General features: G+C 45.1%; 1 protein-coding gene across 4 annotated transcripts in view; it reads right to left on the bottom strand.

Annotated features, from left to right (window-relative positions):
• Positions 1–25396, bottom strand: part of LOC113944803 — a 42489-nt gene that overhangs the window by 7134 nt on the left and 9959 nt on the right. For 3 of the 4 annotated variants that reach the window (XM_027638345.1, XM_027638344.1, XM_027638343.1), the window contains 9 exons: positions 17330–17653; positions 15105–15699; positions 13285–13402; positions 9273–9347; positions 7013–7113; positions 5889–5981; positions 4403–4535; positions 3313–3423; positions 1684–1839 (listed from right to left, as the gene is read on the bottom strand). In XM_027638345.1, coding sequence (XP_027494146.1) covers positions 1684–1839; positions 3313–3423; positions 4403–4535; positions 5889–5981; positions 7013–7113; positions 9273–9347; positions 13285–13402; positions 15105–15699; positions 17330–17653 — 1706 coding nt within the window. The remainder of the gene's footprint in view (positions 1–1683; positions 1840–3312; positions 3424–4402; positions 4536–5888; positions 5982–7012; positions 7114–9272; positions 9348–13284; positions 13403–15104; positions 15700–17329; positions 17654–25396) is intronic. The other variant, XM_027638346.1, reaches the window with a different exon arrangement.

Genomic DNA, 25396 nt, shown 5'->3' with positions numbered 1-25396 from the left:
TCATTCGACTGAGGATCAGGCTGTCCCCTGCAAATCGCTCATGCATTTCATTCCCAAGGTTTTTGGTGCTCCCACCTCAAGTAAGAAAGTGCACAGACTGGGGACACCGGGCTAACTAGATGCAGACTTTTTTCACCCAAGCTAAATGTAGGGTCTTAATAGACAATTAGATTTCCTGTATTTCCTCTGCACTATAAAACCAGCTTTCTGTGCATATTGCAGCCAAAGCTAGTGCTGAGCAGAGCATTACGGGTAAACTTCAGAGTTAAGATTAGAGAGCCCTCCTGATATTCCCCATGGCTTGATTGCTCAAAGCACTGACTCATTTGTGATTGATCACTACAGGAGAGGTGGGTCTTCAGCTAAAAGCACTGGCAGCTTCCAGCTTTCCGCCATGAAACTGGTGCATTAATTGTAATAGCTCGGAGAGGTTTTTAAAGAAGCCTACAGATGATCATTTTGATTTCATTTTATTCGTTGGACAAAGTAAGAATTGCTGACAAATTACTTGCAGGGGACTCATCTGTGAGAAAATAGATTTTCAGTCCCTAGCACTTAAATTGACAAGTTGTGAGAATTACTCAGAATTTGTGAAATTATTAAAACCCGTATAGCCAAGGGGGCTTATAAGCTCCGTCACATCTGAGTCCTGTTACCAGACTGACTTTGCAACCAGTACCACTGTGCTGCTCAGCCCAGCCTCTTACAAAGCACCGTGCCTGGGCACTCTCAGCCTGCACTTGCTAATGAGCCATGCCAGGGACATTGCACAGCAGTGATTCTCCAACTGGAGCAGCTGCAGGAGGGGATGCTGCTGCCATTGCAGTCCTTGCCCTTGGGTAATCAAGGGACCCATGTGACAGCCTGGTGCCATCCGCAGATGCTGTGTGTGGCACTGCCAATTACACCAGATTATGAATTGAGCAAAGAGGCTTTTTTAAGCTTCTGAAGTTTTTTCTGCAAATCAGACCTAGTGCTTTGCCACAGGTTTACTTCAGAGGTGCAGCTCTGCTTTTACACCTAATCTATTCCTTCTGCAATGCACCTTTACCTTTTAGTGCTGTGAGGTGTTAACCCTGCAGGAAGACTCGTTCCTCCAGGCAGCTGTCACCAACCACAACAACATCAGCACACTTTTGCCCATGGGGAAACGCTGCAGCAGAGGGAAATGGCTCACACAGCCATCATCCCAGATCTGAGGGGCTGGGAAGGGCCTGTGGGGGGGGAGGAGGCTGGATGGATAACAATGCATACCCCATGTCCAGGGAGGAGCAGCTGTGAAGGGCAATCCACGGAGGAGGTGAAGATGTGGAGCAGCCAGTTTGGTTCATCTCTCAAGAGGCTCAAGGAAAGTGCTTCCCCTCCATGCCACGTACCCAAGGCTTGCTGGGGGAGCTGACAGCTTTGGAGCTGTCTCACCAGCTCAGAGGAGCACACCTCATTTTTTATGTCAGTGGCAGGAGTGCGAAACTTGCCTCCTCCAGTCACACATTTCAAAACCATGAACTAACAGCTTCTGGCAGATCAGAAGTGCTGTCAGCACATCTGACTGTCATTTCTGTGAAGCTGGATACCCCTGCAGTAAAAACTCTTAAGCTTTTTTGTTGCTTTCAGAGTCTTTTCTTCTGCTGGTACCATTCTTGATGACAAGAGAGCAAAACTGTAACCGTATCAAAGACTTACTAAGCACTCTTTAAAGATGGCTTGCATCATCTTATGATCTTCTTCTATCTTCTTGACAACCCTCCTCCTCTGCACAGAAGATGGTTTCCTGGGAGTGGTCAGGAGAGCCTGCACATATTCTGTAATAACAATGGCATTGACAGCCTGGACGAGGGCCTGTTCCAGAGCAAAGACACACAGATTAACTTCCCTGGACTAAGCAAGGACCAGACCATACCTACAGGACTCTGAGCAGTGCAGACAGTGGTATAGTGTCCATGCAGGTGGCTTTCCCATTTCTTTGCTTAAGTATCCCTTTAAAATGCTTGGTCTGACACATGGGGTAGCTCCAAGCTGCATGGGGATGACATAAACACTGATGATAAGTGTGGAGACATCCAAGCAAAAGCAGTGGAACCAGTTACCTCAGCCAGAGGTCACTCACGCTCCAGAGCTGCAGCGATACTTGGCATGGCTAACAAACACATCACCTGGCAAGAGCTTGGAATACAGACAAAGCCAGATCCAGTCTCCCTGGAGCATCTACACTGGACACAGGGCCATACCCTTGGCACACAGCTGTGGCTGAGCACAGAGAAGTCACTTGGGTATCTCCCTCTGAGTCACCCTGAGAACTCCAGTGTGGAGGAACTCCAATGGGCTGAGGAGCTATAGTGTGGAGCCCCTGAAAGGGCTGAAGAGCATTTCTAAGGGGAGAGGGGCTGCTGCACAGAAGCCACACTTCATTAGCAATTGAAATGAGAGCAGCTTTAGACTGCAGTCCAAAGGTACAGGAAATCCCCAGCTCTGTCCAGAACAGACAAAGCAAGAGACAGAGAGCTCTGGCACAGTGTTTTGCCACCAAGCTGCTGCTTGCCCCAGCACTAATGTGACATAATGTCCAGTGACAGGCTCTGAACAACAGCAGAATAGCTCCTATTTTTTTGTCTTCTATTACCTTTTGCCACATTGCAAAATGCTAACTAAAATCACTGTCAAAGAGACTGCAGACCTGGGAGCCCTCTGCTTTAGAGGGACATATGTGGCACAGGTAGCAGCAGCAAATCCAGTCTGAATACAAAAGAGGGTTCCCCAGGTTCCAAACTCATTGCTGAAGAGACAGACTCAAAAGGTGTTGTAAGATTCTAACAAATTATTTAGGCTACTGTAAAGGTGAAAAATCTTGGGCTCTTTGCGAGGTTTTTCTTTGCCAACCCTCTGTGTCCTTTAGGAATCTGGACATTTCACTCCTCTGTGTCCTCCCTCCATCAAAGGGATAAATATTCCTTACAAATAAGGTTGAAGCACATTAGAAGATGAGAATTGCCAGTATAATGGTATTGTGGCAATGGTAGGATCAGAGATGGCCCAATGCTCCCCCTTTGTGTTTAGGAGGTACATTCAGGTTCCACATTTCTTCACTTGCCCGTTTCTCTGCTGTGATAACAGAAAGATCTCAGATGTCACTATCCAACTCTGTTGGATAGAGGAACTGGACTGAGACCACTAGATAATTAAAAGCCCTTCTGACAACAGACAAAACTGCAGTTTGGGTTAATGTTCAAATACTGCGCCATCCAGAGGTTCAAAGACTAGTTTTAGTGATTTCCTAAGTAACACCTCTTTCTCACTTTCTTACTTATTTCTTACCTCATACATATCTGTTTTTTTCTTCCCAAAGGCCAAAAAGCTTTGCTTTAAGGATTCAAGAATGTGGCCAAAACCACTGTCACACTTTTTGAAGTGATCCTTCAGTGTTCCCTGAGGAAAAGACACAAACAGAGTCAAAGAGTGGACATGTAGAGACACCACACAGTCAGCAGACACGGATTATTGTGCATTTGCTCTTTTTGCTCTCGGAAACAGACTCCTCCACAAGCTGCAGCATCCTGTGCCTTTACTTCAAAGAAAAGCAAAACATAAAAGAAAGAAGCAATTCAAAGTCAGGAAGGATGTACTAAGTTCTTAAGCCCAAACCTGGAAGACTGAAAACCTGAGCCCTAGCTCTCCTGTTTCTTCCCAGGGTTGTCCAGGCTCCCTGTCAGAACCACCCCCAGTTCCCATCTCAGTGTGTGGGCCCATGGGACAAGCTGGCAATGAGCTCTGGAGACCAAAACTGTACAGTGTAGCCAGGGTTTCTTTTGCCATTTTCCTATTGCTGCCTCCAGCCTACTCGAGGGACCTTGTGTGATGAGCCTGAAGATGCTCAGGGGAGTTTCCCAGGGAAACGCACAACACCACACACCGAGGAGCCTGCAATTGTGTGTTACCTAGACACAGAGCCCAGGACTGGAAGGGTGTCTGGGCTAATGGGCTGATACTGGCAAGTGTGAAGGGAGGGGAACTTATCTCAAGGGAGGGACATATTTCTGGTCAGTCTTCTCTGCCTCTTGACTACTCAGCACAGCCTTGGGCTCTGTGAGTTATCACTCCCTGAGAAGATGCCTAGCTGCTGGGGATGAGCAGGTACTCGGTGAAATTCAGCCCTTGGGGTCTGGATTCCTAGAGGCACCATGGGGTGCCTACTTGGAGCACAACAGCAACACTACAAACAATGGAACCGGGATCCCAAAACTGGAAAAGTGAAGCTGTCCGTACACAGATTCTGACAAAGCAGAGAAGCACTTAGGACTGTAAGACCAAACTATGGTTTCACCCTTTCCAAAGCAGGACATGACACTGAAGTGCATATCTGCCCTACAGTCTGAAAATAGTCAGTGTTAAAACAGGTCTCCCCTACCTTGACTTTAGAAGTGACTGTCTGCAGAAAACGCTCTGTAATGTCATCTTCCATCCTGTCTAGAAATCCATTTACCTTAAGATTCTGGCCAGTGCTGGCACTGCAAATGTATGTTAGCTTAAGCCAGACAGTCCTGTTAAAAAAAAATATGAAAAGTATAGATCAGATAAAATCAGGCTATTCTCTCAGATCAAGACTCTTCCTATTGTAACCAACATGACTACCTGGGAAAGTGAATGGGCATATGCTCAGGTTCAGGGCTAGCTCAGTGACCCACATTTGTGCACCCATCTTTTGGATGGCTCTCATTAAGACACTGCAACAAGGACAGGAAAGCTCAATGCACACAAATGCCTCTTGTACTCATCACTAGTGAGATCAGATCAGTAAAAAATTCTAGTATTTTCAAAAATGAGTAGGCATGAAGTGGCCTTGACAAACGGAGGCTGAATGAGCATTCTGTGTACTTCAGACAACCTATTAATACAAGACAATTATCTCCCATCATAACAGTCTTCAAATCAGCAAATCCTGGTTAAAATTATCACCAGCTTGAAACCAGACATTTTACAATCTGGAGAAGTTCAGTGTACAACTTTGTTCTCAGGATCACTGTGAAGAATTACATAAAAGAGACTCATAAGTATGCAGTCTGGGATCCAGCACCAGCAACATGCAAATAAAACAAACAAAACAGCTACCGAGGCTCAGCACAAGGCTCTGATGTCAAGTAATCACAGTGCATATGCTGGATTTTGGTATTTTGCTGATTCCAGAGATCCCCAGATAACTTTGCTCAGGAAGAAGTGAAGCAACTTTGTTTTCTCCGTTGCTGCAAGTGCTTCTGAAATTAGCTCATAGGTGCAAACAGCCTCCTCCACCCTTCTGTGCTTTATTGCTTCCCTCCTTCCTAGCAACCCCAGAGAGAGCCTGGCATGGTCCATGGGGCTTCATTCAGCAGAGCACAGAAGCTTGTGCTTACCAAGTGCACTGGCACACACATCTCAGCACAATCTTTATGAGGTTTTCGTGCTGAAGAACGATCAGGCCAGTGAAAGGAACCGCAGCACAACACAGACAGGAGTAGCCAGGATACTGTCTCCACATGTGACACAGCATTGCTGCCAGCCTCCTGCTCAGTGCCATGGGCACCAGGAAGGTGGAGATGGCAGATCACCAGCTACAGCCCCTGCACCTGCAGGACCTGGGAGATGGCAAGCAGTAGCAGCACAGCACTGCCAGTGCAGCAGTCGTGGCCCTCTGGCCAAGGTCACAGCCCTCATCTGAGCCTCCCTCCCTCTGGGGCAGCCAGGGCAGCTCTGACAAGGTCTTGCTGGCAACAGGTGGTTCTCTCCATGCTTCAGGGTTGGTGTGCACAGGGTTGAATGCCCAGATCCAGCTGGAGGCAAGGTTGGCCTCAGAGCAGATTCAGAAGGAGATCAGACAGCAGAAAACTCATTTCACTCCCCAGGCTCTGGTTTCTAACCTGAGAAGGCAGCAGTTCTCTAGGATTCGTAAACTGCTGCAGATTGGTGGGCAGCCATCAAGCTGGAGAAAGCTTCTTACTTCATCTTCATAGCTAAATTAAAACAGGAAGACATATCTTTAATCTGGCATGCTCCATAATGCATCTGAGAGCAGCAGCCTGTCAGCAAACCAGAGAAATACTCTGTGATTGTTTGTCTTTTCAATGTACAGTTTCACTCTGCAAGGTAGGATCTACAGCATGACAAAGGCAATCTCTGCCCTGCCCAGCTGGTGAGGAAGGAGAGCACAGGAATGGCACAGGGAGAGCCCTCGAGCTGCCTGAATGCCCCTGATATGGACCAAGAGGCAGGAGGTTCATTTTACGATTGTTGTTGCTGCAAAACCTGTTTCTGGGAAGCAACTCAGGCTTTGCCAATGGAGCTGTGGAACAAAGACTCAGCGTATATGAATAACCCACAAGGTCTATCGACTGCTTTGTTGCAGCCTCCATCTCATGAGTGGCTCCTGGACAGCCTTGTTTTATAGGAATTTCTTTCTCTCATCATGTGGAGGGCCAAGGATCTTAAATGAAACCTCCTTCTGAAACATTCACCTACAACCAGCATTTTCTGATGCAGGGTATACATAGGGTGAGAGATGCCCAAGTACAAAAAGAAGATAAAGGGAGTCAGAAGAAGTGGTGAGAGGACAGAAGATGAGAAAAAGACATTCATCCTCCTATGAAACCAGGACAAAGCAGAGCTCCTCATTGCCTCATGGAGCCAGCAGGAAGCACCGTGCCTGGGAAGAACAGCCAGGGTAGGAAGGGCCAAGCCTGGGCTCTGGCTACATGGCTGCCCCTCTTCCTGGTTGTGTTTAAGGTCTAAGACTCTCCAGAGCATCCCCCAAGGCTTTAAACTGTCCTGGCAAGTCCAGATGCACTTTGTCTCCTCAGCTTTAGCCCAACAGCAAAGGCTGAGCACATGGAACAGCAAAGAGGTGTCTATCCAGAAACAGCTTAGCAGGAAACATCCATCAAACTAAAGATCCAGGTGAATACAGCATCCTCAGTTGCTACATAAGGATTTCTTTCTTTTGAGCATTAAGAATGTTATCAAGGAGGGAAAGAAGCATCCTTCTTACCTCTCCAGGAACCTCAGGCACTGCTCCAGGCACACAGCTTCCACCTTCTCGCTCAGGCTCTCGCTGATACGCCTGGCAGCCTCTGTCTTCTCTGTTAGTATCTGTGGATTTCAATGTGTGAGAGAAGGGCAGACCAAATCCATTTTTTATCTATGCAGTGAACAGGAATACATCCCACTGCTCACCTGATCCAAATCCCTCTGCCCTCTAGGCAGCAACTTCTGCTTAAGTTTTGAGAGCCCTTACAGCTACAGTGAAAATAAAAGTATTTTTCAAGAGCCAAATTTTAATGCCTGACCCTACATTTTTGCTACCACTGTTTTTGTTGTGGTCAGCAGGCTGGAGTCCAGGAGAAAGCCTGTCTCTGCAGATGTTCTCTGCTGGCAACATCCAGCCTGGCAGCTCAGCTCAAACAAAGACCTGACATCTGCAGGAGCACCTGTGCTTCTACCTGACTCACCCTCACAGATAAATCTGGGGGCAGCTACTAAAAAAGAGGTTAGACAGCCGTAACTGTGTGCCTGCACCTCTGCCAGGGTCTCTACCAGGGATGTCTGAAGAGGGCATCTATCACTTTCTCAATCACCACTGCTCACACCTGACACAGCAGTATGTGTTAAACTCTATGGCATTATGTCTTGCCCCACTGACCCCAGCTGGGTGGCTCAGGTGTCCACAGGAGGTGGGCTGTGCCAGACAGCTCAAAATTCACCCCATATCAGGCAGGCTTGAGCAGGTGGCAACTTAATGCTGCCCATTAGTTGCTCTGTAGAAACAAAAGCTTGCAAGGGAAGGAGAGCCAGATGGATAAAAGGAGACAGATGGCCTCATAGGCTGTGCTCTCCCAGTGCTCATCATCCAGAGACAAAGGGTGGCTCACATCATGAATGGGTTTTTCCACTGCTCACAACAGATATAAAAGCTCACCCAAAGGGACAGGATAAAATATGCCACCCCAAAGTGTCAGGAAATCATGGCTGATGAGTTTCTATGACACCCTGTTCATTTTTTATCTGATCTTCAGTGTCAGCTTGTGAAAATTGAGGAGGCAGTAATTTCATAAGGGTTTCCTATTTATCCAGTCTTTTCCGTCACCCACCCCAGAGCATTCGAACCTGTCAGTTTCATACGCAACAGAGAAAACCACTCATGCTGAAGCACGGCCAGATGTTGCAGATATGTGGACCACAGGATTCAAACCAGGCTTTGTCCTAGTTCCTGTTAGAAACCTTTGCTCTGTGAGCCAGGACCAGGCAAACAAATCATCTTGGTGGCTAAAAGTCACCCTAGAACAGATACATCACTGGGTACATCACTGCTCCACCACTCCAGTGGGCACAGGGCAAGGCGAGGAGCAAACAGTCCCTGCTGTGAGCTCTGCACTTGATTCCTGGGTTTGAGTTGGACCAGAAAAGCTAGTTTTTGCAAGTTAAAGTTGTATCCTCATGAGGAAGGACAGCTGCAATGCCTCCAATAGAGTGCCTGAGGCTGTCTGCCATCCCAAAGGACCATGGAGCTAATTTCCTCTTTCATGACCTGAAAGAGGACTGCCACTGGGGTGGTGGTAGTTGAGAAGAAAGATAGTTGTGGCAGCCCACATCCTACCCCTGATCTCCAGCATCACTTGAGCCTACATGTGAGCTCCAGGATTTGTTTTAATCCTTCTGCAGGTCTTGATCCAAACGCCTTCTGGCTGTAGTATGTGTTGTTCATAAATCAGCAGAGTGTGCTTCTGCAATGCCCTTCGAGCGCTCACCTTTGCTGTGCTCTACAGTATCCCCTCTCACTACTCAACCCATGAGGGCAGCAGTCACAGCTGTACCCAGCACAGGAGCAGGGAGCCTGTCTGCATTTGCACTGTCAGGTATGGGGCCCTGCCACAGCTTGGCAACCCTCACTGCTTTTGTAGAAGTGCTCTGCAGAACTCACAGAGAGCAGAGTGGTTAACATACACCATGACTTTACAGAACGTTACATAAACACCCAGGTGCATAAATGAAAATGCAAATTCAGTTTGAATTAGCTAATCTCAGGCTCATTTTTATTTTAGTTAGTTTTTTTTCTTTGTCTATGCACAGGAGAAAAACAGGTCTGGGAGCAAACAGGCACAGTCTAAGTATGGCAGCTAACTGACAAGCTTCTAACACATTGAGCTTAGCCTGAGACATGCAAAACTGGGTCTTGCCAAATACCCACATATTTGTGTCCAAAAACAGGACTGCCCCTAAGTGTGAGACCTTTTTGGTTCCGTCCCGTTTACCTGAATGACTGCGGCATCTGTACAAGGGGGTTTCCCAATATCAAAGGCTTCTTTGAGGGCTTTCCCTACTTCCTTCTAAACATTAAAAGAAAAGAAAAAAGAACAGTTGAGATACAATGGCATTCATAATGAGTTAGGTTTCCCAGCCTCTCATTATGCACTTGGGCTAGATGAATTTCTGCCTCTATTTTTTTGGCTGTCTCATTTAACCCAAAGCCTGGCTATTTTCCATCTGACCTAATAACATTGTTCTGTTTTGTTCTACATTGTTTGTTTGAGTTTAAATGATTTGCAGCTTCCTTTCATCCCAGTGTCAGCTTGGGTTATCTACAGTCTTCCCTAGTTAGCTTAGCTCAAATGAAGGCGCCCACACAGCAAAACAAAGCTTAGACATACAACTCCATGCTGCCAGCTACTGTAGCTGAGATTTTCCACCCTTCCCAGCTCCAATCGGCACCCACATAAACGAGCCAGCGCTAATTAAAAGCATTCCCTCACTTGAGCCAGGGACTTGTGAGTGCAAAGAGGATTCGGGTTAGTGTTTAAAGCTACTGTCATGATGAGATGAGCCCCATGAGGCCGCACAATGGGAAATTTCCCAAGACTTGGCTGGCTTACAGTAGTTTGAATGGGTTGTAAAAACAAAACTAACACTGCAGAGAAAGGGCTTGTTGCTTAAAACACGATCTGACCTTTATAGAAGCTTTAAACTCAAAAGCCTGGCTCGTTTATTTATTATTTCATTCCTGCATCTTCCTCCAAAGAATGTAAAGTCTGATCTGCCATTTTTTTTCTTTGTTCTTTTCTGGCTGATGAATTAGGAAATTTGTGGCTGTCAACTGAAGAATTTCATCAAAAGTATATTTAAAACAACTGCTCTCCCATACTCACTGAAAAGTGTTAATCAAAGGCAAATAAGCAGTTGTAAACAACCAGAGAAAAATTATTTTCCTCCGGAGTGTCATCACCTGACTGTGAGCAACTGTGTGAACACGATGTGCTGAGATAACACATCCCAGCAGAGCTGCACAAACACTTCCAGCCTGCCCCAGTTGCACACTAAAATGAGCCAGCTTAAGCCAACATGAAGGTCTTGCTCCCCAGTGGGACAAAGCATGGTTTAGTGAGGAACTGCAAGGCAATAACTTGTTGAGCCATGCTACTTAGTTGCTTTGGGTCAGATGATGTGTCTGAATTAACACGAGCTTTTTGTTTGTAGCTCTGCGTTGATACCAGCACCTCAGGCACCAAGGCTCTGAGCTGGAGAGAGGACCAGAATTTCTCCTGTAACAAACAGGCCCAGTTTCCTTCTTGTTCCTCCCTGTCTGGACAAGATATGGCACCCCATGTTGCAAAGCCTCAGATCCATGGATGGTCAGTCCATCTGTGCTGACTGCCCAGCCAATTACTTCCTTTCAGAAAATGCAGGCGGCTGAGCTATAACTTGGGTCCCTCTTCTCTCTGGTTGCTGTTTTAAAACATGCAAGAACTTAGCATCCTTGAGACCTCTACGTTGCTACCAAGTGCGGTCAAAATTGTCTAGGATGGGTGTGAGTGCATTGCTGACGCATTGGCAGGAAAGCGGAAAGAATGACTGCACAACCTTATTCGTTTGGGCAGCAGAAGGTCCTCAGCCCAAATTCTCCAAAGCACATGAACTACTCACTCCTCTTTTTGTCTGTTTGAAAAGATAGAGGTGTCAGGGGGGAAAAGACACAGACCCGAGTGATCCTTTGCAGGTTAGTGTAAACCCTTCTAATTTTTCACCTCTCAGTATCAGAACGAAAGCTGGTATCACGCTGGAAGGTTTGCCTTGCATTCATGTCAGATTCCCCAATACAGGGGCAGGGTGACGGACTGACCACCCAGTCGATGGCACCATCATTTTCAGTTCACCAACCTTGCAGTCTCAAAGGCACAAAGCTCCCTTGGCCCTAGACATGTCCAGGCTGAGGCAATGCCACTTGCATGCAGAGCTGACCAAGTTCCCCACAAAGGTGTTTGCAAGTGGTTTTGAACACCACATGACACCTGAGCTCTCAGCACCTTCAGATGTGGTCACAGTTCTCGCCGCTCATTTCTGTTTAAAGTGCTTTTAGTATGCAGAGATATCAGGCTGGCACTCCCTGTGATAAGCCAGGTATTTATAGGCAAAGCAGGCCATGGCTTATTCTGGTCAGGCTCTTCTAATTTAGAAAAATTTAGTCATCCATTGAAGTGGCAAAACACACACCATGTGATTTAGTCACAATTATACACGACAATTGTTCAGACATAACTGACAGGAATTTTGCTCAATAGCAACTTCCTCTATATTTGGAATAATGAAGGGCCGAAGTATCCTGGAACCAGAAACAGAGGGATAAAGCAGGTTTTATAAGCTATGTCAATGAGCTGAGTGAAGTGACATCCATAATTTTTCCATATGGAATCAGCTTATGTCCACTTAAGCTCATTAGCTTGAATCTGGAGCTGGTCCCAAGCTGGCTAGGTTTGAAACAAGCCAGGGTAGTGCTGTGCTACACTCCCCAGCACTTCCAGCTCTGCTCTCTATGTATAATGCAGCACTGTGTAGAGCTGCAATGCTTCCAGATCCAAGGTGGCATGAAAAAATACAGTCAACTCAGGGTAGCATGGCACAGGTGCTCATAACCACTGCCAGGTTGAAGTGAACCTGCTTAGCACTTCGTGCATCACAAAAGCAGAAAGCCCACGGTTAAGCAAAAGCTTTCTCCAGCTACTATGTTAGAGGGAAGTTATTAAAAAAAAAAAATAATTAAATTCTCCATCACTGTTAGTCAGCATCTTTGAGGGCTTGTCAATGACCCAGAGACGTGCCCTAAAATAACCTCAGTGGCATTACCCTGAGTAAAGTCATTTCCTTCATTGAAACAAGTGCTAAAAAAAGACCTTAAGAACATGTGGTCTTCCTCAGGGTAACGAGGAGAAACAGCCCATAAAGATACCTAATGTTAAACACTGAAATCAGTAGGTTTTAAGCATATTGTCACCAGCTGGCACTTCTACTCCCATGTTTGTGACTACCTTCGTGTTCTCCCTCAGGGAATAGGTCTTGAGGAAAATCTCCGCAATTTAGAGTACTTTCCCTGGGATGATTCAGCAGTTTGCCATAGAATTTCCCTTTCTCTCCTCCCCAGGAGCTGGTGGAAATGGAAAGCCAGAGAGATGAGTGTGGTAACTCCTGCTGCTGCATTTCAGCTTTAGCTGAATATGAAAGCCCCCACTGAGTTTTGCAAACAACATCATTTCCTCTGGAATTCCCCTTTGCTACAACACATCTTCCCTGCTTCATTTGTATTCCTCATGTCTCAACAGAATTCTTCAAAGGGGGAGCTTTGCTGAGAAAAGAAAGAGGCGCTGCAGCCCTAGGGCTGGAGTCACCTGTGGGATCACATGGCAGGATGCCCTCCTCTGACCTTACAGAAGGGCTACTGGCTGTGCACCAGCTGCACATTTCCTTGTGCTGAACTCTGGAAATAGTCTTTGGTATAACCTCAGCAGTGTCAATCCAGCAGGCTGGAGAGGGCTGTGAGGGGTCCACATACAGGCAAACCCAGCAGCCTCAATATCCTACACAGCTGTAAAAACACCCAACCATTGCACACAATGGGCTCAGTAATAGAAGATTAACAGCACCTTGAAATGGCTCTCAATAAGGAAGTGGGTTTCACCCATAGCCTTCCTTTCCTCCAGATTCATGGGCTTCAAAGCAGAGCAGATTGCAGCTCTATGGAGGTGCAGCAATGGGTTAAGAGAGATTTGCAAATGTCTCAATGTTTTCCCTGCTAAGGAACAAGGACATGGTTGCATCCCTTTGGCAGCAGACAATCATGGATCTTCACATCTGCAATGAAACTTGGTCAGGACCTTGGGGCTTACTCACAGCTAAGCAGAGCTGGCTCAGCTTGCAAGGGAGCAGCTAATTTAATAAGGGCACTTAAAACCACAGAAATAGAACAGGCAGATTGGGGTAAAACCATTCAGTTCTTACCCGTGTGACTGCAAGTAACTTTTCCTCAGTCTTCAAAATAATCCACACAAGATACTGTTCATCAAGGGAAAGGTTGTGCTGGGGGATCTGGCTGGGTCTCAGACATGCCTCGCTGCCACTGCATACAGAAACAAGAGCTCAGCCAGAGAGGCAGCTTCCCATGGTCCACAGCCCATTGCCTGCCTGGCACCTCCTGCTTGGCACCACAATCTCACAGTAAGAAAACAGGGTGCCCTGCAAGAACCCAGCTGTATTTGCCATGTTTGGGCAGTCACAGCATGTAGATGATCTTTATCACATCCTTTCGCCAGCTATTCTTCTATGCTGTTTCTTTTCCTTCTTCTTATATTTGCTGCCCAAATTACACTTTTTTTTGTTGTTTCCTTCTCCCTTTCCCTCATTGCTGCTGCTGAATTCCTTTCCAGGCTTAGGTAGAGTCACCTAAGCACACTTGCACGAATGCACAATTTTAGAAGTGTCACATATTCTGTCTGAGTGGAATAAAAAGTAGCTATATACCAGGACAACTGCATTTATGCATGAGCTTTCATTGAGGTTATAACAGTATTCAGAGAGTAACATTCAAATAGTTAAGGCTGGCATCTGTGCTCTTCTCATTTCCACTTTCTTCACTACCTCATGACTAATACAGTCATGTGCTGCTCTTGCTTGCTTGGTTTGTTTTTTGAAGGAATTCAGCATTTACGTAATACATTTTTCCTATATTTGACTTTTCTTTATATATTAAATGTTTGTATTTTCTTTATAAATTTAATTTACGTAATTTTTCACCTCCAATTTCATGTAAGTTTTCAATATTTTATCAATACATTACTCTAAAGCTTTACCTTTTCAAAAGTGTCAGTCGAGGGGATGCATCCTAACCCCTTCTCCCATGTGTCTGACATCCATGTCTGATGCATCCTAACCCCTTCTGCCAATGTGTACCCACACACTGTTTCCCTCCTTTGGGAGGTGGTTGTGGGAAGAGCCCACCTGATGAACTGCTGATGAGCTAATCAAGAGTTTATAAGTGTAATTAATACAAGGATCAGAGAAGCTGTAGGCTTGGATGGAAGCAATCAAATAACCCCAAAGGGCTGAAAACTATTAGGCATGAGTAGATTGGAGTTGTCAAGTAGCAACAAAACCATGGACACAGAGAATCAAACATCACATCTACCATACAAAAAGAAATCACAAGAAAGCCTCAGGCTTTGATGGCACCCACAGGCTTCAAATTCACATCGGGCCAAAAGGTCCCAGATGTGCTGCTCTTCAGATCACAGGGAAAACCACATCTGTTTTCCCAAAGTTGGGAAGAAATTTAATGATCTGCTATATGTTTTTCCTGTGATATGAACACTAATGCAGGAAACATAGAAACAACTGAGCAAACTACAAGCCAGATAAAGCAGCATAAGAACCGAGGACACAACAAGAGAAGCCCACAGAGCACCTTGCTGACAGAAAGGCTGGAGTAATTGAAGTATTATGGACCTTGCTAAAAAAGGCTTAATGCGAGGAAAGAAATTGTTCAATAAAGCAGAAAACTGTGCAGGTCTAACAGGAGTCCAGTGGAGAAGTACCTGCCTGCCTCAGGTAAGCCCCTGAGCCTCCTACTAAGGATTAGAAAAAGGCAGTACTGCAATGAAAAAAGGCTCTGATTCTGAGAGCACAGAAGACAAAAGAGGCAGTGGGCAAGCCTAAAGTCAGCAAGAGCCCTGAGCATCGCTGTGCTATCAGGAAGCGGAGATTGTGCTCAGAACTGGAAAATAGAGACATAAAAAAAATGTAGAGAAAAAGCCCTTCAGACGTACCTTTTGTATATTTTAAGGCCCCATTCATAAATTAAAAGACATTGGCTGAAGCTGAAATGGTTACTGTCAGTAAGTGTGGAAAGGTGAGAACACAAAGAGGCACGACAGCAGCGGGCATAGGTGACGAGCAGTCCTGCTTCCTTGAAGACATCACTTCTGTGCTCCAGACTGGGGAGAAATGTCGTTTCTAGATGACTCAGATGCTGTTTTAGTGCAGTATCATCTGTGTTAGCAGGGGAACCAAACAGGGGAATCTGGGCTGTCACGTACTGTATCAGTTTTTCCTCCAGATCTTTCCTCCAGAAGTTTGGATTCCAGGTGGAAACAGAATCCATTCCTTGGCTGTTGCCAAGCCAGTCTGCTTCCTTCTGCTTTTCCCACTTCAGTGACTCCCCCACTGACTGCAATGGCTCCAGGAACATCCTACCACTTCCACTGAGCGCTTCTTCCACCACAGTCCACATTCGTTCCGCCAGCAGCGCATAAAGTGATTCAGACTTTCGCACACCATCATTTCCAGAATGCTTCAGATTATGAATATGATCACAAGCTTCCAAAAATTTTCCTTGCTCAATGCATATGCAGATGGTTTCCTCTGCAACAGAGAAAGAACACAACTTGCTGTTTCTTCACTCGTCTATAGGACTCATCGCTTTAATATCCAAGTTATGAAGTATGTAGTTTATACATATGTGCTTAAGATAAGCTCACTTAAGGTCTAGCACTAGTACCTCTCAGTTTCCTCAAGACAAGCACTTTTTTCCCTCTTTCTCTCTTTCATCCCTTCTCCTCCAGGCTAAGCAAGCCTGCAGACTAATCTGCAGTTTTCTGGTCATCATCCCAGAGAGCTCTTCATGTGGGCTATGCAGGTTCATTAACGGCAATCTTTCCTTAAGGAATGCACCTTCTGTCCAAAAGAAAAACGTTAAAGGAAGGACATCTTCTGAACAAGTCAACAGCTGAAAGTCAAGCCTAGAAGGAATCCTCTGTTTTCTCTACAGGAAACCTTGGTAGGACCAAAGCACTGCAAGCTCCCTTGGAAGGTCCCTCTCACCTGCTCAAGCCTGACACAGCTACACAGAGGGTGTCACTCCTGCCAGCGAGCTCTTGCCTTAGGCTGAGACTGCTCAGTGCAGTCCAGGGCCCTCTCTTTATCAGGATATTTTAACTAGGCCAAATGATTAGGCGTGTTATTTTGCCCAAAAGTGAAGCTTAGAAGGGGATTTCCATAACAGCCCGTGACCTCCACATCTGCAAGAAGCCGTGGTGACAGAACCACTGCCCTAATCACCAGACACCCCATCAAGGCATTATGAAATCTCTAAAGTTCAGAAGCTGGAAGGAGAAGTTTTTCACTGTTGCTTGTTTCTAAAATGTCTTACCCATCACATCTAGCCCACTAACAAGGGTTAGATGTAATCTCACAACAGCTGGACAGAGCTGCAGGTTTTTTACTGTGCATTTTACAGATGACAAAATTGAGCAACAAAGAGTTGAAAATATTTGTCCAAAGGTATCTGGAGCAGAGTCCAGAGGAAAAATCATACTTGATGAGATTCAGGGAAATTTAAACAAAGCCAGAAGTAATGGGACTCTGAAATAGTTCAGGATACAGCTTTGGGTGTACAGTGAAGAATGAAAAAGTATGAGCTTCCATTATCTTTCACCTGAATCCTAACTTTCCTCTATAAAAAAAATCTCATATGTGTAGTAAGAATTAAACCAAACAGGACTAAAGGGAGGAACGTGAAAGGAACTGGAGAAGGGCTGATGCAAGGATCTTCAACAAAGCAATGGCCAAGTTGTTCAGGAGCAGTCTACAAGCTGCACTGGTCCTGCCTTGATACATGAAACACATAGGAAATGCTTAATTGGCACAACTAGCCCATGTACAACCCATCTGCCCCTCCCATCTGTGAAAGAACAACACAGTCACACCAACAGGGTCTCACTCACACATACATCGTCTTTCTCACAGACATATCAGGAGTCTTTGCAGGAATAAAAATGAGAACAATAAAGAGAAACACTTGTGAGGCAAAGTGAAATACACAGCTCTCCAGAGGAGCAAGAGTACAGTTCAGAAAGGACAAGAATTCAGGAGAAGGATGGGGAGGAGGAGAGTGTAAAGCACCTAATCCAGGAGCTGATGAAAACAAGAGCCTGCAGGGCTGAGTGAGGCAGACAAGATCCAGGCCTGGACCCAAAGATAACTTCAAGGTTACCTGCAGGTGTCCCTCTCTCCGCTCCCTTCCTACTGGTTGGCATCTTTAGCAAATTCCCTGCCACATCCTCATCGACAGCCTTCTTCATTGTCTCCTTCCCACCAACCACAGTCTTTAGCAATTTGCCTGCCAGGGTTTTCAATGTCCTTTTCCTCTTTGCCTCCTGCTTCTTTCTCTCCTCATGTGTGGCCTTGGGCAGTATTCTTGCATTTTCCTCAGCCGTTTTCTCCCCCTTGTTGCCTCTTCCTTCCACGGATGCCCAGGAATGCTTTGTCTTCCTCATGATCCAAGCAGATTCAGAGGCTTTCTGTCCAAATGGGAATACTGTCAGAAGAAAGCATTAGAAACACTTCTATGCAAGGTGATCTTAGCATCCGTCTCCCAGAAAAGTTCTCTCTTCTTCTGATTTATTTTTTTCCTGTGCAGCTACAGGCTTCAGCTGTCTTTGAAGAAGTCTAACCTGGTTCCTGTCCGTGCCAAGTGAGGACATTTTTATAGGCTGCCAGCCCTCTTATGTAATCCCTCTCTCTTCTAGGAAAATAATGTCAAAAACCTCATCCATAATCTAACCACAAGCGCTAGGGGAAAGCCAGTGGAATTTTTGGAATTTTCTAAATGACTAAAACATCCCTGCGCTGCCAGTTATTTTGATGACAATCCTACCAGTGTAAGGGAGTTGATTATTAATAGTTTCTATGAAGAACACATCCTTTTCTACCCAACCCACGTGCCCAGGCTGCGCCTGAGCTTTTCTTTGGCAGAGAGATCACATCTGGGTTTGGAGCCAATTTTTTCCCCACCTCCCAGTAAGCCTCATGGTAGCCAACAGGGATGTAAAGTCCCAGAGAAAGGGCGTTGGTTTCCGTGTTTTAACAGCACTATTCAGAGGAGACAAGAGTGATCTAAACTTCCTGGACTGTGCAATATTCCAGCAGCAATTATATATTGTTTTATATTTTTATACACACACATAGATATAAATGGCATAACCTTGCATCAGTCCACCATAAATGTGTGTGTGTGTCCATATGTGTAATGCACACATATAGATCTGTTCACCAGCCAATGCCCACAGCGAAGAAAAAGGAGATGTATGTCTGCTTGGCTACTAAAATGTCTGACCATAAACCTCAGGACAAATTCCTACACAGAAAGTATGCTTGAACTCCAGGAACTCCTGTTTAAAATAGGGTTTTTTTAAAGTCTCTGCACTGCTGTGAGAAAGGCAGTGCACTTGGAGGGAAGCTGAAATGTTGTCCTTATCACTCTCCCCTTGCTAGAGAGTTACAAACTTGGTTTAATTCTCAATTCCATTATTACAAAAATTAAATTGAGAACTTGAGGATTTTCATCAGCTGAGGACAGTTTGTATTAGTCATTACAAGCTGTATTTATTCAAAACTATATAATATGCAAAAATTATTTTCAGGGTATGAATTTAAGGGGTAATTTTTCCACACAGCATCTAGATTATTCCAAATATGTGATATCATATTTCTGGGTTTAACGCCTGCAGTTTCTTCCAAGATTTTCTACATTTTCATGACAGTAAAATTGCACTGGTTTCCTACTTGGAAACCAAGTAAATGTTGTGTGTTCTGGCTCTTTTACTCTGTGCTTAATTCCATCAGCATGTTATCACAGAGCCATTTGATTCATTAGTAACAATAGGGAGGAGGAAATAAATACATTTCATTTGGAAGAGCAAACAGAAATTCCAGCAGTGGTCATACATTTGAGCTGTTGCCAGTAGGAAATACTGAGGTTGCAAAACTCAGTGTTTTCCCAGGTTGTGAAAAAAGTTAAAAATTGAGAGACTTTACACACAGTCCATTTTGACCTTAATTTTTACTCGGCTGAAGTTAGAAAGTTTTGTTTAGAATGTTATAGCTGTACAGTGTATGAATACAAGATGGAGTGAGGGGGTCAGTACTGCAGAGATGTATTCCAGTCATGCTGAAACCCTTCAGCAATATTTTCCCATGAAAATTCCAACACAATGTGTTTATGTTTCACTTCATCAGCATTTTTCCAGCAAGTCTGACTCTAACAAAGAACATTTCCCTAGACTTCTCTGTAGAAGGAAACTGGATGTCAAAGTGCCAGCCCTAAAGGCAAGATTCTCTGCAGTATATAGATTTTGAACACACAACAGCTGCAGATCACGCCCTAAACTGTAGTAACATGATGTGTGGGAATTGCTGTGTTTTCCCAGAAAGCTTCTTTCAAGGGAATACAATATGAGCCTGAGGAAAGCAAGGAGTGAATGCACAGAGATGGACAAACTTCCTGAGGCTAGGAGCATCTCTTACTCTATGGACCACTGGATGCACTCAATCAAGGCCATGGCAGACACTCCCTGAGATGAGAGTGCCCTCAGGTCACAGCTCCCCCCGAGCACTGCAGCACCAGCAACCCAGAGGGCCCCTCTGTCCAACCTTCCCCTCGCTCACAAACCAGGATAACCAGCAGGTGAAGGCAAAGCAGGCCACAGCCTTGGGGAGCAGACAGCTGTGAGCACCCTGCGAAGGGACAGCAGGATGGGGATGGTCATTCTGACCAAGGGTGCTGAGCCCACCAGCAACAGGAGATGATTCCCCATCCCTCTGGCTACAGTGGGAGTGGCAGTCCATCGTCAGCCTCTCTGCACCCCCCTGCCCACAACTACTTTGGGTTGAAGGATGGTGTCACTGAGGGGAATGCACTGCACCAGGAGAGGACATGCCACAAAGGAGCTGCCCAAAGGCCACCAAGCAGTCTGCTTTCCTTGGTCTGTCTGCCTCAACAGGATGTGCCAGGTGCACAAATCTCTCCCCTCTGTCTATAATGCTATTTTACTGCTCAGGCTGAAGTTCTGCAGCTAAAACATGGGGACAATTTGAATCTCTAGTAACATGCTCTACACAGTGCTTCCATGAATGGTGTTATGCCTAAACAAGCAAAACTCCCTGGGGAAGCTTCGCCTTTACAGCAGAGGAGCTGAAAAGTGTAAAGATCAAACTAGAACAAAGGTCTTTTCACAAAGAGTTAACATAATGCAAAGGGATTGTTTGCTGTCCAAACCTGTTGTTTTGGGCAGGGAAATTGAGGCACTGCCACGTTTTATCTGCCCTTTCCATGGGCTCTTGAGCTGCCCACCCAAGGGGAGCCGTTTCACGGAAAGAAGGACAGTAGAAAACCACTAGGACACAGGACCAAGAACAAGCACAGTTCTGCTTCTGAACAAATTCCTTTGTCAGGTGTACCAAATGACTTCCTTCTTCCTCAAAAGCCACTTCTTGGAAGCCTGCCTCCTCCTTCTTCCTGGTGTTTCAATACCTCTATTTATCCACAGTGGGATGTTCCCTAGCTGGGTCATTCTTCTCCCTGCCCTGACCCTTGTTATGCTCGCTGTGAAAGAAGAGCAATTTGTCCGCTAGGGACATCCCCAGCATTCAGGAGTTTCCCTCATTGCCTGGAGCTTCTGGAAAAGCCCACAGCCTCTCCACATCACTATAACTCTGTTTTCCTATCTCAGAAAAACTGTACCTCCTTTGTCTTTGGGATCTTTCATTAAATGAGTGAATATATTGGATAAATTTTTGTATCGTTTCTCTGTTGACTTAACTCTTTATCTTGCTGTTTCCCATTTCTTTTGCCTAGATAGATAAAATCTCTTCATAATAAGTGGACTGTGTGCCTGACTTGGACAATAGCTGTTTGGTCTGGATGCTAATTGGATGAGGTCAGACTATTAGGACTACAAATTAAATGACTTTGCAAAAGTCCAGTTACATTAATATTCCAATTCCAGCAATGCAGTGATGCCCCTGCTTGCTTTGCAGGGATGCTACATGAACACAGTCAGGCATATACAATGGAAATTTTGTGCTCGGTAGCATCTGTTATAGGAAATACACTCGGTCCTAACAGGCAGGTGGATCTGCAGTATCTGGAGAGAGAGGTTTTTCACTTCCTTCTTTGTTTCCAGAACATGTTAGTACTCTCCACCACTTTGAACCAAAGGCATGAAAGATGGCAGAAAGGAATATTAATTATGATGATAAAACATGCAGAGTATGGCACAGAAAGATGTTGGTTCCCTAGGATATAAATCCATGCAAAACCACTCTGTGAAGCTAAGCTGTAGTCTGACAATGTGTTCCCCCACCCACGCACAGCATCTTTGATTTCATCAGCAATCAAAGAACAGCCAGTCTCCATTCCGAGCAAGGAAGGCTTTTTGGAGACAGAGAAAATAAACCAACAAACAAAGAAACAAAACAAAAACACCTTTCCCTCTAGTTTGACATTGCAGCTGGCATTGCCATAATGGTCACATGCAAGAGGTGACTTTGTCAGTTGTGGACAATTAGCTGTTTATTATCCTGTGAAAGCATACATTTGTTCTTTTTTCCTAAGGATAACCCCATTTCCTAAAGAAAAAAGACGATGTAGCCACAGGTTGCAGGTGTCTCTCTATTCATCTGATCCCCTGCCCTAAGGCACTTGAGTGGATTTTAAGTCAGTTTTAACTACTTTTAAAGCCAGTTTTAGTCAAACTGACAGAAGGTGGCTGACACAAAATAGTACATCCTTACACACTCCATGGACACACATAGCTGAGGAGGGAGGGTAGACCTTCATTGTTCCTGCTGAGGAACAGAACATGGCATGAACTCAGACTTTATTACTCATCAGACTCCACCTGGCAGCTCAATCTGAAGGTACACAAACATGGTTTCCTTACCTCTGTTGCTCACCAAATCTGCTGTTTACTCTCCAGCTAAGCCATGTGTGTACAAGAGCAAATAAAGCAGCACAAATATTTAATACAGGCAGCTTTTCCTACAAATGAAATGAAATTGCTTCCCTGTGGTGGCTCCTGGCAGCGGGCTGCATCCCCTCACCTCCCTGAGATCTGTGCTACCCCAAACAGGTCACAGAGCTATGATTTTGCAGCTAATTTGGAGCTGCCCTTCAGACACAGCTGAAGAAAAAGGGAAAGAAGGAATCTTATTCCTTCCTCTTGTCGAGTGTGTTCACTTGAGCAGCTCTTCTCTGCTCAGCCACTGATTTTTATCCCATTTTGCAGAAGTTAATCTAAGACTTCTGTCCTTCTCTGGATTTGTCTGAAACTGGAGGAATTCAGTGTATAAGGAGAGGAAAGAAAGATGGATTGACAGAGAGGCTCCATGGTCCCAGTAGTTTCAGCAACCACACTAAAGTCCTAAGGACAAGAATTGAATACTGCCACCTTCCCTGCCCTGAACACTGAAACATGTTTGGGTGTGATAGAAAATGTTATACTGCCTCTGTTCTCCTTCTGATTGTGAGAACCTCACTCTGAAATGACCTCAATTTTCATTTAATTAGTAACCTACTTTGCTGTTCCTTTAGACCATTTTTAGCTAACTCCTGGGGGGTTTGCCGAATTCTGTTTTTTCTTTTCAGCATTGCTTTAAGGAAGATGCTTCCCCTTTTCACAACAATAGCAACAGTAGTAATAATAAATAAATAAATCATGCAACCCCTAAGATTTTAAAGATGAACTGTAGAGCGTAAAGCAATAGGGATCTTTGAAGTGACCCTAAAAATCCTTGCATTGAGAATATCCTAATCCACATAGTAAGAGAAAAATAAAGGGAAACTTCCTGGAGTAGCAACTAGGTTTCAGTAAAGAAACTGGTACCACGCTGGGAATTCCCAGTCCCTGGTTTTGCCCCACAGACCTCCAACAAGGAGTGAGGATACCGTATTAGTTGCAACTTCCTTCTGGTTTCCTTCGGCATCAGTGGAAGAGGGAGAAAAATGTATCCACCAGACAGATTATGCAGCACACCATACAGATTACTTTAAAAAAAGTTTCTCCAGAACACAAAAACGGGCAATTAGGTTCAATCAAATGATGAAGTAATAGAATACTTCAAAGTAAATTCGTTAGTTTTCACGTATTCTATGGACCTGAGGCCGTGTTTGGAGATAGGTTGTATTTATCTGTGGGGAGGTACAGCAAGAGCTGCCAGCAGGAGGAGCGGGAGGCAGTGTCCGTACCCCTTCAGCTCTGTCGGCAGGCCAGCAGCTGGGATTGCATTATTGGTGTGGAGGGGCGGGGACTGCAGCCTTCAGCATGGCACTGGCACCTGAAGGGAAAAGAGGGAGAAGAGAGGGCCCACAGACTCAGGTGGGAGAGAGGATGGAGCCGACAGGCTTGTCCCATGCACCACGATTTGGTAAAAGCCTGCCGCTGCTTGCAACGGTGTGGACTGGGCATGACGTCGAGATTCTGTGAAGGTTTGAAGGCTGTTTTCCAATTTCTCCATAGACAATAAGTTATCAGGGAAAGCAGCCAGCATGGAAAACATGAGGGCTGTGAAGTGAGGCAAGCTGCTGAAATCTGTGTTTGCCCAGGGCCTCCAGAGTCCTGCATGGGCAGCATCTGAAGAAGAGATACTGCCTGACCTTGTTCCCCCCCGTGTATAACTCTGTGTAAACAATATTGGCAATATAATACCCCATGCCAAACTGCAGAGTATGCTCTGCCACGAAGGGGTTTGAAGGACAGGCGACCTGGCCTCTCTGCCCCAAAGGGGATCAGGAAAACCTGAAGACAAAATATCCCAGAGGCAGTTCTTCACAACTTATCTCCTATTACTCAGGATCCACCCTTGTCACTTTAGCACTAAGAGAGCCCAAATACTGAACAGCAACTGAGGGCAGTGCTTCTGCCACAGAAAACATCACAGTGCTGCAGGCTGCCACTCTAGTCGTGTCCCTACAAGAGCAGCCACCCAACAGCTTGGTTTCTAATACTACAAGCTCTCTGAAGAATTATCCAAGGAAGGATCGAAGGGCTGGTTTGCCAGAGGAAATCTACAACTTCAATGCTGCTTGCTCTTCTAGGGATGGAAAGAGCTTTTAAAAAAAGTATATTATGGATATTGTTTGCTAGTGTGGTGAGGAATGCATTACCTCAACCACTGCCATGTCTCATTTCAAGATGCTTCACGATTTTATCCAGATGGGCTTTTTCTGGAAAGCTTGTATTATGAATATTCCATCTCCAGTTGGACAGAAAAGCCTAAAATTTTATTTGAGTCCCTTCATTTGGCTTAGATTGACAGGATTCCTCTGCGCATTTTTACATTGATTCTTTCCAGCAGTAAAAACTTAAGGTTCAACTTTGTAGGAAACTTCCTACACACATCTGTACCCACAACCCTGCACGGAGCAGCATATGCAGAGATTTGGGACTGAAAATCCACATGACATCATTTGCATGTTTTTTCTGTTGCCACAAGAGGCCAGCGATTGTGTAATTTCCAGTCTCCAGTGTTTCACCTCCACTGTACTCCACAGGCACATCTGCCAGACACCATCTGGAGGCTAAGAGTCATAACTACAGATTGGCTGCTGGGACATCCCGAGACCTCTCTGGCAGGAGCCAGGAATGTTTAAATATTAACACAAAATCAAAGCTCAAACATTTCTCCACTTAACATTGACCACAGGTATCTCTGGCTACAAACTAAGGTAGGAATGTCCCATGCACCTGAAACTGGGGTTACTGGATGGGGCATATTGATAAATGAGTATAGATAAATAAATACTCATATATTAATGTATCAATATTAACATATCAATATATTCATATATAATGTGGTAATATATTGATATAATTATATATTAATATATATTAATATAAATAAACAACACAACTCAGGGCCCTTATCTTCATTGCTGAACCGGTTATTTAGGAGAGGAGGTAGGAGAAAAGAGATCAGCTTTTGTATAGACACCTAATCTTCAGAAATGCTCAGCACCAAGCACCTCCTGTTGTCACTCCTGGACAATCTGAGCAAGAACTGCATTCCCATCCCACAGTTAGCAAGAAGCTGATTCAGCCACTAGCCCTAGTAAAGCTCAGGATATCCAAGAAGATGCTAAATCACACTGTTAAAAGGTCAGTTTTAAAAGATTATTGCAATCTCTAAACACTGGAGCTAGATAGCTACAGTGAAGGACTTGCTACAGCAAGAGGAACCCAAAAGGGTCCTACAAGAGAGCTAATCATCCTCTGAAACTGTT

This window comes from Corapipo altera, unplaced genomic scaffold (genome assembly GCF_003945725.1).
Source record: "Corapipo altera isolate COAL_440 unplaced genomic scaffold, ASM394572v1 23, whole genome shotgun sequence".
NCBI classification, from domain to species: domain Eukaryota; kingdom Metazoa; phylum Chordata; class Aves; order Passeriformes; family Pipridae; genus Corapipo; species Corapipo altera.
The sequence above is the reverse complement of the archived record's forward strand: the minus strand, read 5'-3'. Positions and strand labels throughout refer to the sequence as shown.